The sequence below is a fragment of the Ranitomeya variabilis genome, chromosome 1 (assembly GCF_051348905.1).
Source record: "Ranitomeya variabilis isolate aRanVar5 chromosome 1, aRanVar5.hap1, whole genome shotgun sequence".
Lineage (NCBI taxonomy): Eukaryota > Metazoa > Chordata > Amphibia > Anura > Dendrobatidae > Ranitomeya > Ranitomeya variabilis.
In genome coordinates, this window is record NC_135232.1 from 200,412,660 (window position 1) to 200,425,813 (window position 13,154).

The 13,154-nt window shown below is 44.9% G+C and overlaps 1 protein-coding gene across 2 annotated transcripts in view; it reads left to right on the forward strand.

Annotated features, from left to right (window-relative positions):
* P2RX6 (purinergic receptor P2X 6) overlaps positions 1-8,199 on the forward strand; it is a 152,539-nt gene extending 144,340 nt beyond the window's left edge. For both annotated transcript variants that reach the window (XM_077291781.1, XM_077291790.1), the window contains one exon: positions 7,695-8,199. In XM_077291781.1, the coding sequence (XP_077147896.1) occupies positions 7,695-7,760 (66 nt within the window). In that variant the 3' untranslated portion in view covers positions 7,761-8,199. The remainder of the gene's footprint in view (positions 1-7,694) is intronic.
* Positions 8,200-13,154: the final 4,955 nt, after the last annotated feature.

Sequence of the window (13,154 nt, forward strand, 5' to 3'; positions counted from 1 at the left end):
AACACAAAAGGGTGTTTAGCCTGATTTTCAGGCGTCCTATGGGTCTACCATGTAACATACTACTATGTCCAGGGCAGAAGGGGCTAAAATAGCCCTATGGTGCCTAACCTAACCATGGCAACCGGGGGGGCAATTGGGGGTTAGGTGCATTGCTCAGGAGCCACCCTACTCTCACTTCCTCCCGCTCCTCTCTGCTAAATGTATTCATCCATCCTTCTCCTTCTCCCTCTCCCACTCTTCCCAGACTTTGTGCAGTGTACAGTGGCTTACTTGTTTCTAGTTACTTATCACCTGCTCACCTCTGCCACCTTAGGTTTAAATGAGCAGATAGATGGTTATAGTAGCATGTGGACTGCACTAATAAGACTTTTGGTCCACACCTAACCTTTTCAGGGAAGAATAACATTTGTCAGGCAAGATGAGCCCTAAGAAAGCATCTGGTGCACAGAACAGAAAGCGAAAGGCCTTAGCAGAACAGGCAAATCAAAAGCAAGCAGGGTCTTTAAAAAGACTGTTCGAAAAATCTTCTGAACATGGTGGCACCAATGTACCGAGCACTGCTGAGGAATCAACATCAGATATTCCACAGCAAGAATGTGAAATAAGGAGTGGTATGGATACAATCCCATTGGAGCCAGGGGAACCATCAACGTCATTGAAAATTAGGATCAGGGAAGTTGACCAAGAGTCTACCATAGCAGACGTTTATGAGGTTGCAGTAGAACAAGATCAGTCTACCACACCAGCCCTCACATCAGAAGGGGATAACACATGCCAGCATGTGGAGGGCATTGATGAGGCTGAAAGCAGTGAAATTTCTGCAATCATTGACTCAGATCCTGCACTTTGGCCTACATTAAATTCTTCATCAATTGATCTAATCGTAGAAGCAGGCCCTGTGCAACTTAAAAATATAGAATTTAAGAGAGATGAGAGGAATCGACATTTTTCAGAGGACTTTTACTCTAGAATTTTGGACAATGGCGTGAAACGAGCAAGAAAGTGGTTGGTGTACTCCAAAAGTTTGAACAAAGTATTTTGCTTTTGTTGCAAACTGTTTGATAGAAGATCCCGTACGGCACTTGCATTGGATGGATCACAGGATTGGAGCCATATGAGTCAGATGTTAAAGGCCCATGAAACTTCCATTAACCATTACTCAGCAGAAACAAAGTGGATAGAAGTTCAGCTTCGCATGAAAAACAAAAAAACAATTGACCATCAGTTACAGAGCAGAATACAGAAAGAGCAGCAGCACTGGAGAAACGTACTGGAAAGACTCATGCGTATTACTCAGTTGTTGGCTGAACGGAACTTGGCATTTCGAGGATCTTCTGATCGTCTATACACCGCAAATAATGGAAATTTTCTTGCTATAGTACAGTTATTAGGAAATTATGACTTTGTAATGGCAGAACATCTGCGACGAGTCAAGTCAAAGGAGACATCTGACCACTACTGTAGCAAAACTATTCAAAATGAAATAATTAATTTGATGGCCAAAAAGGTTATTAGTGAAATTCTTGAAAGATGCAAAAAGGCAAAGTATTATTCCTTAATTCTTGATTGTACAACTGATCTAGCCCATCAAGAGCAGATGTCTTTTACCATCCGTTTTATTGATGTTAAACTTGGGTTATGCCAGATCAGGGAACATTTTCTTGGATATGTTGCTGTAACAGACACAACTGGTAGAGGATTATCAGATATTATTCTTAATTTCCTAATTAGCAAAGAGCTAGATATTGATGACTGTCGTGGCCAGGGCTATGACAATGGTGCCAATATGGCAGGCAAAAATAATGGTGTTCAAGCCAACATACTAAAAAAAAATCCAAGGGCGTTTTTTGTACCATGTGGATGCCACAGCCTCAATTTAGTGGTTGGAGATGCAGCAGAATCTAACATAGATTCTATAACCCTGTTTGGAATTATTCAGCGTGTATATACTATTTTTGCTGGGTCAGCCAAGAGATGGAAGGTTTTGACAGACCATGTATCAGGTCTTACTGTAAAACCTCTATGTACCACAAGATGGGAATGCCGGATAAACTGCCTCAAACCACTGATCCAAAATCTAGCAGGTATACAGGAGGCATTATTTGCCCTTTCTGAAGACAGCAGTACAGAGCCAAAAACAAAACATGATGCTCTAGAGTTGTCCCAACATATCCTTAATTTTAAATTCATGGTGTCCTTAATTGTGTGGTATGACATATTATTTCAAATCAATATTGTGAGCAAAGCTTTGCAAAACCAGACCGCCAACCTCATCACAGCAGCAGACATGATTGAAAAAAACCATGATTTTCTTAAGAAATTCAGGGAGAATGGTTTTGAAGGCTCTTTCCAAAGAGCAAAGAATATAGCAGAGGAAAATGGTGTGGACCCCATATTTAAGAGTACCTCACGTGTTAGCATTAAAAAACCCACTTTTAGCTATGAAGGACGGGATGAACCAATTGTGGATGCAAAGCAGAAATTTAAGGTTGAGTTCTTCAATGTGTTGGTGGATACTGCTTTAAATTCAATGGAGGAGCGTTTCCAGCAACTCAGTATTCATAATAAAAAATGGGGCTTTTTGTACGATATAAAGAGCCATGAATCACGGGAAGACTTGTTGGCACATAGTGTAGAACTGCAGAAGTCTCTGACTTATGGCAATAAGTCTGACATAAATGGTGCTGAACTTTCTGATGAACTCTGGCACATTCGGAATGTGCTCCCTGATGATGTTGAGACTCCGCTGCAGATACTTGGTTTCCTCACCAAAAATGAGTTTACAGAGCACTGTCCACAAACCTGGACTGCACTTCAGATTCTGTGCACCATCCCGATTTCTGTGGCCTCAGGAGAGCGCAGTTTTTCAAAACTTAAGCTCATTAAGACATATTTAAGGTCCACTATGACAGAGAGCAGGTTATCCTCACTTGCAGTCTTGTCAATTGAAAATGATGTGTTGGCATCTCTAGACTTAAATGAAACTATTGATGAGTTTGCCAAAGTAAAAGCACGGAAAGTTGCTTTTTAAATCAGTTTATGTAGCACGTTATTATGTTCTTGTTGTTGCTGGATTACAGTATAGTGCACTTTATTTTTATTTTTTTGTCTTGAAGGTTGAAAATTGTGCACATATTTAATGACAGTTTTTCTCATGTATGTTGCATATTTATTATATTATTTATATTTGATATTTTAAGATATTTTATTTAGTATTAAGGTGGATCAAAAGTCATAGAATGACTCTTGGTCCGCACGGCACCCGACCTGCTGCCACCCGTCCGGAACTCTTCTCCATGCTGGCCATCATCTCTGCACTCCGATTGGCTGTCAGCGTTGGGCTGACAGCCAATCAGAGTGCAGGGCGGTGTTTGGCCTTGCAGGCCGCCGCTCTGCACTCTGATTGGCTGTCAGCCCATATGGCTTTGGACCAAGCGTCATTTTTTCCTTTTGGTCCGCTTTAAAGCACTTTATAATTCCCGTTATTGCAATATTAGTGTTTCTTCAAGTGTTTTGCAGGGAAACACAAGTTTTCTAAGTAAACGTGTTGTTGTGAATATTAAAGAGTTATTGTTTTCTTTCAAAGTTTGGAGGGGGGGGGGGGCGCCGTCCTGCAGTCTCGCACAGGGCGCCTTTTGGGCTAAGTCCGGCCCTGTATACGGGTACTATATACCGGGTGCAGTATACACAGTTACTATATACAGGGTGCAGTATATACAGGGTGCAGTATACACAGGTACTATATACAGGTTGCAGTATATACAGGTACTATATACAGGGTGCAGTATACACAGGTACTATATACAGGGTTCAGTATATACAGGGTGCAGTATACACAGTTACTATATACAGGGTGCAGTATATACAGGTACTATATACAGGGTGCAGTATACACAGGTACTATATACAGGTTGCAGTATATACAGGTACTATATACAGGTTGCAGTATATACAGGTACTATATACAGGGTGCAGTATATACAGGGTGCAGTATACACAGTTACTATATACAGGGTGCAGTATATACGGGTACTATATACAGGGTGCAGTATACACAGTTACTATATACAGGGTGCAGTATATACAGGGTGCAGTATACACAAGTACTATATACAGGGTGCAGTATATACAGGTACTATATACAGTGTGCAGTATATACAGGTACTATATACAGGGTGCAGTATACACAGTTACTATATACAGGGTGCAGTATATACAGGGTGCAGTATACACAAGTACTATATACAGGGTGCAGTATATACAGGTACTATATACAGGGTGCAGTATACACAGGTACTATATACAGGTTGCAGTATATACAGGTACTATATACAGGGTGCAGTATATACAGGGTGCAGTATACACAGTTACTATATACAGGGTGCAGTATATACGGGTACTATATACAGGGTGCAGTATACACAGTTACTATATACAGGGTGCAGTATATACAGGGTGCAGTATACACAAGTACTATATACAGGGTGCAGTATATACAGGTACTATATACAGTGTGCAGTATATACGGGTACTATATACAGTGTGCAGTATATACGGGTACTATATACAGGGTGCAGTATACACAGTTACTATATACAGGGTGCAGTATATACAGGGTGCAGTATACACAAGTACTATATACAGGGTGCAGTATATACAGGTACTATATACAGGGTGCAGTATACACAGGTACTATATACAGGTTGCAGTATATACAGGTACTCTATACAGGATGCAGTATATACAGGGTGCAGTATACACAGGTACTATATACAGGGTGCAGTATATACAGGGTGCAGTATATACAGGGTGCAGTATACACAGTTACTATATACAGGGTGCAGTATATACAGGGTGCAGTATACACAAGTACTATATACAGGGTGCAGTATATACAGGTACTATATAAAGGGTGCAGTATACACAAGTACTATATACAGGGTGCAGTATATACAGGATGCAGTACATACAGGGTGCAGTATACATGGGTACAGTATATACTAGGTACGGCCTCCTGAGGAAGCCCGCGCGAAACGCGCGTTGGGGCTGCGTTGTCTGACCAGTGCAAGGACTTATTTAGGTGAGATATGACGCTCTGTATTTGATTTATACTATCTGAAGATCTGGGTATCGCTACATAGGGCCATGGTCATGGTGATGATGTGGTTTTGATTAACAGATATGATACCCTGTATTTTGTGACAGTGTTGCAGTATACATATTACGGCTGTTGTAACTCCCGGTCCTATTTACATAAATGTGACTGTGTCGGTCTTTTGTTTGTGCCCTTCACGATACAACTGTTTGTCCATTTAAAAACCTTTTAGCATTATGTATTAAATATTATCTTTTATATTGATTACTAATAAATATTTGATATATATTATATGGGTAGTCTGGTACTCCTTTTTTGTTTGTTTATAGTTGTATTTTGGAGTATATTTTATGCCTGTTTTTAACAGCTGATAGTGATTTTTATTAATAATTTTTTCTGGGTGTTTTCATTTATGCTATATACAGGGTGCAGTATATACAGGTTGCCGTATACGCAGGTACTATATACAGGGTGTAGTATACACAGTTACTATATACAGGGTGTAGTATACACAGTTACTATATACAGGGTGTATATTGCACCCTGTATATAGTAACTGTGTATACTGTACCATCTATATACTGCACCCTGTATATAGTACTTGTGTATTACACATAGCAGGTACTACCGTATATACAGTGTATACTGCACCCTGTATATAGTACCTGCGTATACGGCAACCTGTATATACTGCACCCTGTATATAGCATAAATGAAAACACCCAGAAAAAATTATTAATAAAAATCACTATCAGCTGTTAAAAACAGGCATAAAATATACTCCAAAATACGCACTTAGCACGCTGTACATGACACGCCTCTGAACTCTGTCTGAACCCTGGCTTATCCAATGCCAGCACTCCGCCGGGTGTCATAGCAACGCAACGCTGCCTGCCTCGAGTCCAACGTCCCTATCAGGCTCTGACTCAGCCTGCAGTGAGGACGGCCGGCCCTGAACTGTTGCTAATTCACCGGCCCCGGGGGGGCAAATGCCTCTCTGCCACCCGGCCCAGCCCGCCTCTGCCCTTTAACAGTCACCTATTGCATAAAAAAAATAGTGGTGAAAATGGCACATATGACTGGGCCTGCATATGGATTTTGTGTCTGGGCCCAGGTGCTTCTGAGAACAGTCCTTCATCAGTCACATGTTGTAGTTATTGTATTTCTCAGCTATCTGGATAACGCTAGTTGTAGTAATCTATATATATAAGAGGCATCGTGATTACTCGCTAATCCCGCCCCCTGCACAGTAGCTCCACCCCCCACCACATCACCACACATAATCCTGCCCCCACCCCATTACCACACACAATCCCGCCCTCACCACATTACCACACACAATCCGCACCACATCACCGCACACAATCCCGCCCCCCACAAATCCCGCCCCCCACCACATCACCACACATAATCCTGCCCCCCAACACATTACCACACACAATCCCCCCCACCACATTACCACACATAATCCCGCCCCCCACCACATTACTACACATAATCCCGCCCCCCCACCACATTACCACACATAATCCCACCCCCCACCACATTACCACACATAATCCCACCCTTCACCACATTACTACAGATAATCCCGCCCCACCACATTACCATACATAATCCCGCCCCCACCACATCACCACACATAATCCATGCTCCCCACCACATTACCACACATAATCCCGCCCACCACCACACATAATCCCGCCCCCCCACATCACCACACATAATCCCACGCCCTAAACACATCACCACACATAATCCTGCCCCCCACCCCATCACCACACATAATCCCGCCCCCCCACCCCATCACCACACATAATCCCGCCCCCCACCACATCACCATGCATAATCCCGCCCCTCCACCTCATCACCCCACATAATCCCCCCACCACATTACTACACATAATCCCGCCCCCCACCACATTTCCACACATAATCCCGCCCCCACCACATTACCACACATAATCCCGCCACCCACCACATCACCACACATAATCCCGCCCCCACCACATTACCACACATAATCCCGCCCCCACCACATCACCACACAATCCCGCCCCCAACACATCACCACACATAATCCCGCCCCCCACTCCATTACCACACATAATCCCGCCCCCCACCACATTACCACACATAATCCCGCCCCCCACCACATTACCACACATAATCCCGCCCCCACCACATTACCACACATAATCCTGCCACCCACCACATCACCACACATAATCCCGCCCCCACCACATCACCACACATAATCCCGCCCCCACCACATCACCACACAATCCCGCCCCCAACACATCACCACACATAATCCCGCCCCCCACTCCATTACCACACATAATCCCGCCCCCCCACCCCATTACCACACATAATCCTGCCCCCCACCCCATCACCACACATAATTCCGCCCCCCCACCCCATTACCACACATAATCCCGCCCCCCACCCCATCACCACACATAATCCCGCCCCCCCACCCCATTACCACACATAATCCCGCCCCCCCACCCCATTACCACACATAATCCCGCCCCCCACCCCATTATTGGACAGAAAATCTTAATAACTTTGTGTTTTCAATTTTATCTTGTTTTAGGCTAAACCACCGAGGAGGCAGAAAGCTCCGGATTCAAGTTCATTACAAAATACTAGCATAGACTAAAGATGACCAGAAGTATTTTTCAAGGCCTTATTTATCAATCCAAAGGCACAAGATAACCTTTCATTGTGCTAGAGATAAAGTATTTATTGCTGTTAAGATTATACTACCATGTTACCTAACACAGCTTTATCAAAGAAGCAGAAAGGTCAACAATTATAGAAGCACAAGTGTCTGTTACGTGTCATTATGACTGACATATTTGTGATGTGAACAATTAAAGGGGACCTGTCAGGCTATGTGCTTTTAATAAAATAATTATGGGGCATTTTTCTTAATTTCTGAATTTTAAGCAGCACTTTGGGGTTGTAAAAGGATCGACTGGCTTTTCTTTTAAAGGGCTGAAGTAATATACCGTATTTTCTGGCGTATAAGACGACTTTTTAACCCCTCAAAATCTTCTTAAAAGTCGGGGGTCGTCTTATACGCCGGGTACAGATAAAATGTGCATATGGTGGGTGGGGGGGGGAGTGGTCCCGATGACTAAGACAGGGGGCGTCTCACAGTAAAGTGTGAGTGGAGTATATCCCCATATTACCTCATTGTGGCAGCGTGGGGGTCTCTGTGCTGGGAGCGGCAGCTCCTCTTCGTGCCGTGGGTGCTCTGTGCTGTGGGGCGGTGGCGCATCTTCGCGCCGTGGGTGCTGTGGGGTTGGCGGCAGCGACGCATCTTCTTGCAGCGTCGGGGCTTCTCCAGCATCTCCTCCAGGCCCGGAGGCACCGCCAGCCCCATTGCTTTCATGCGGTGGCCTCCAGGAAAATGGCCGCTGCTCAGATTCAGATCTCGTCTCCCGAGGTCTCGGGAGATGAGATCTGAATCTGAGCATGCGCCACCCCCAGCGGCCATTTTCCCGGAGGCCACCTCATCGCAACCTCCGGGAAAATGGCCGCTGCTCAGATTCAGATCTCGTCTCCCGAGACCTCGGGAGACGAGATCTGAATCTGAGCAGCGGCCATTTTCCCGGAGGCCACCGCATCAAAGCAATGGGGCTGGCGGTGCCTCCGGGCCTGGAGGAGATGCCGGAGAAGCCCGGATGCTGCAAGAAGATGCGCCGCCGTCGCCCCACAGCACCCACGGCACAGAGCACCCACGGCACGAAGAGGAGCTGCCGCTCCCAGCACAGAGACCCCCACGCTGCCGCATTGAGGTAATAGGGGGATATATGCCACTCACACTTTACTGTGAGACGCCCCCTGTCTTAGTCATCGGGACCACTCCCCACGCCAAAAGGCACATTAGTCACCGGCCCTATAAGATGACATACGGCGTATAAGAAGACCCCCGACTTTTAAGAAGATTTTATATTTTAACTGGAAAAGTTGGGGGGTCGTCTTATACGCCCAGTCGTCTTATATGCCGGAAAATACGGTAATTGTTTTGTTTTGTTTTTTTGTGCTGGAGAAAGTATACATTTCTGACATGTTCCCTTTAAAGCCAGGGAGTACAACATTAGCTACACTTTGTAATAGGGGGAAAATGGCAAGAAGGGATAAAGACATGCAAATGTATAATATTAATAGTAATACATAACTTTTATTATTGTCATTAAACTTATAGCATTATTAAAATTGTCTCTATTCCTGACCAAGAAATTCCAAATTGGGAAAAGGGATAGGATAGACCAGGGGTCCTCAATGTTTTAATTCTAGCCAATAATTGAGACTTATTTGTATTGTCCCCAGTAAGGAATAGTTCATACAAGCAATATTTTTATTTACTTTTATTTTCAGATTTTTTTCTTGTATCTGCGGCACCCTCCTGAGTCTTACGTTAATTGTTTGAACCTTGTTGCAAACGCCTGCAACAGTGTATCTATAGATGATTATATAAGTATGTCCTTATAAGAGCCATGCATGTATAATAGAAATCTTAGAAAGTTATACGCTGAAGAATCCATCCTGCTGTATATGTGTGGTAGTGTATACAGTTCTTAGAAACTACCTGTTGTACCTAAGTATCCATGCAGGCTGTGGCAGTGACCTGGCATAGCGCCGCAGTTACTGTCCGGTCCTCACTATCCATGCACTAACCGGATGTAGTAGTGTTAGGCCGGAGTCACACTAGAGAGTTTTTCGGACATATGAGAGGCGCAAAAACTACGCATTGCACACTGACCAATGATTTTCTATGGGGCAGCTTCTATCTGCCGTATATTTCGCAGCTGTATTTTACGTGCGTAGAAAATCGCAGCATGCTGCGTTTGTCAGCGTATTGCGCAAAAAATCCACGAATGAAAGTCTATGGGGGCGAGAAAAATACGGATTATACACGGACCATGCGTGTAACTTGTGAGAAATTCGCATCGGTGTTCTATAGAAAAGCCGTGTGCCGTGTACAGTAAAATCACACTGACAGGTTAGAATAGAATAACTAAAATAAATGTCTACACATAGTATAGGTAGATAGATATATATATATATATATATATATATGTCAATGAGACATATATATATTCATATTTATGTATATATATATATATATATATATATATATTTATAGTTAATACAGAACTAGATAGCAGAAAAGACGGCCGTCTGCTTCCTGCACTGACTGTGAGTGCCGGCCGTTTAGGCACAGCACAGCGGTGACGTCACCGCTGTGCTCTGCTTTTACTTTACGGCCGGCAATCACAGTCAGTGCAGGAAGCAGACAGCGAGGGACGTGTGACAGACATCAGAGGGTGAGTATGTACTGTTTGTTTTTTTTACATTTACACTGGTAACCAGGGTAAACATCGGGTTACTAAGCGCGGCCCTGCGCTTAGTAACCCGATATTTACCCTGGTTACCATTGTAAAACATTGGTGGCATCGTTGCTTTTGGTGTCAAACATGACGATACACGCCGATCTGACGACCAAATAAAGTTCTGAACTTTCAGCAACGACCAGCGATATCACAGCAGGATCCTGATCGCTGCTGCGTGTCAAACACAATGATATCGCTATCCAGGACGCTGCAACGTCACGGATCGCTGTCGTTATCGCTGCAAAGTCGGTTAGTGTGAAGGTACCTTTATTCAATTGTTGGCTTTTGCTATCTCCTTCCCAAACCTGACAGGATATGAGACATGGTTTACATACAGTAAACCATTTTATACCCCTTATTTTTTTGCATATTCCTAATGTTAGTAGAGTGTGTGCGCAAAATTTGGGGGCTCTAGGAGTTAAAATAAAGGGTTAAATCACGGAAAAAATTGGCGTGTGCTCCCGCGCAATTTTCTCCACCAGAGTGGGAAAGCCAGTGACTGAGGGCAGATATTAATAGCCTAGAGGGGGACCATGGTTATTGCCCCCCCCGGCTAAAAACATCTGCCCCAAGCCACCCCAGAAAAGACACATCTGTAAGATGCGCCTATTCTGGCACTTAGCCTCTCTCTTCCCACTCCCGTGTAGCTGTGGTATATGGGGTAATAAAGGGTTAATGCCACCTTGCTATTGTAAGGTAACATTAAGCCTGGTTAATAATGGAGAGGTGTCAATAAGACACCTATCCATTACTAATCCAATAGTAGTAAATGGTTAATAAAACACACACACATTAGGAAAAAAGTATGTTAATGAAATAAATGCACAGGGTGTTGGAATAGCTTTATTGTACGCTCAATCCAAATGATGGCCCTCGTTCTGTAATTTCCGTGATTTAACCCTTCATTTTAACACCTAGAGCCCCTAAATTTTGCACACACATGCAGCGCCCCAGAGTCCTGGTTGTTGCAGTACTGATGCTTCGCCACTAAGGGGGGCTATGGTACGTCTGATGGCACTGAAGGAGTTCCTCTGACCAGGTATCACAGTCACCAATACACTTCACAGTCTGGCCTCCAGGGGGAGCTAAGGGTGCTATGTATTAGGCCACTCCTCACAATCTGGTAAAACTGGGGGTTGGATGGGAAGTTAGAGAGAAGCTGACTGGGAATCGAATAGGCAACATCCTGTGGCAGAGGGTGTTGCGGGGAGAGACTCAGGGGGGTCCCTGTCAGGGGTGGGATCCTGACAGAGGCCTAGCGAACAGAGAGAACGTTACGGGACCGTGCCTGCACTTGATCGCGGCGGTACCCCAAGAAAGGACAAGAAGCGAGGTTTATTGTGCTGAGTGAGAAACGAGATCAACGCAACAAGGAGAAACACCAGTAGGAGTCGTGCTGTAAGACGAGGCAACATCCTACTGAGGCGCGCAGCCGGTGGCCGGAACGCCGAGGAAGTATAGAGCTCCAGGCCTAACTTCAAACCTACGGCAGGACAGTCAGTTATAGGCGGGCTGTCTCACCCAAATCACCTAAGAAGACATAGGGGGCAACAATAGGAGAAGGGCGACACTAGGGTCCAGGAAGAGCTCCGAGCCTACCCGTCATACGGGTGCGTCCTAGCCATAGCATCTGGGGGACGAAGAAGAACATCATAATCGAGTTGTGAGGGAACTTCAGAAACAGACACAACAGTTGTGGGGACTATCCCGTAAGCACAGCAGGGGAGGACCACAACACACAAGCGCTAGAAGGTAGGCACAGATTTCCACCTGCAAAGGGAACTCTGGAGGTGCCATCGGACCGGCCGGACTTGCGCAGCCCGGTTAACCGTATTCCGGACTGAGGATCCTGTCATGAATCCCAATGGCTAGGGATAGCACAGGACAAGCAAGGTACAAATATATAACGGACGAGCTCTAGGGTGATGGAACCTGGGCTGACCGCTGCCCTACGCCTGACAAACGCAACTAGAGATAGCCAGGGAGCGTGCCTACGTTGGTTCTAGACGCCACGCACCAGCCTAAGAGCTAACTAGTACTGCAGAGAAAATAAAGACCTCACTTGCCTCCAGAGGAACGAACCCCAAAAGGTATAGTTGCCCCCCACATGTATTGACGGTGAAATGAGAGGAAGGCACACACATAGAGATGATATATATAGGTTTAGCAAATAGAGGCCCGCTGTAAACTAGAAAGCAGAACGATACAAAAGGGGTCTGAGCGGTCAGCAAAAAACCCTAATCAAAAAACCATCCTGAGATTACAAGAACCCATGTGCCAACTCATGGCACATGGGGAGAACCTCAGTCCACTAGAGCTACCAGCTAGCATAGAGACATAATAAGCAAGCTGGACAAAAAACCAAACAACTGAAAATCAGCACTTAGCTTATCCTGAAAGATCTGGGAGCAGGTAGGCAGGAACAAAACAGAGCACATCTGAATACATTGATAGCCGGCAAGGAAATGACAGAAAGGCCAGGTAAAATAGGAAACACCCAGCCTCTGATGGACAGGTGGAAACCAAAGGCCGCAACCCACCAAAGTCACCCAGTACCAGCAGTAACCACCAGAGGGAGCCCACAAACAGAATCCACAACAGGATCCTGAGGCCTTCAGTAAAGAGGTAAAGAGACTGCAACCTGGTATCCT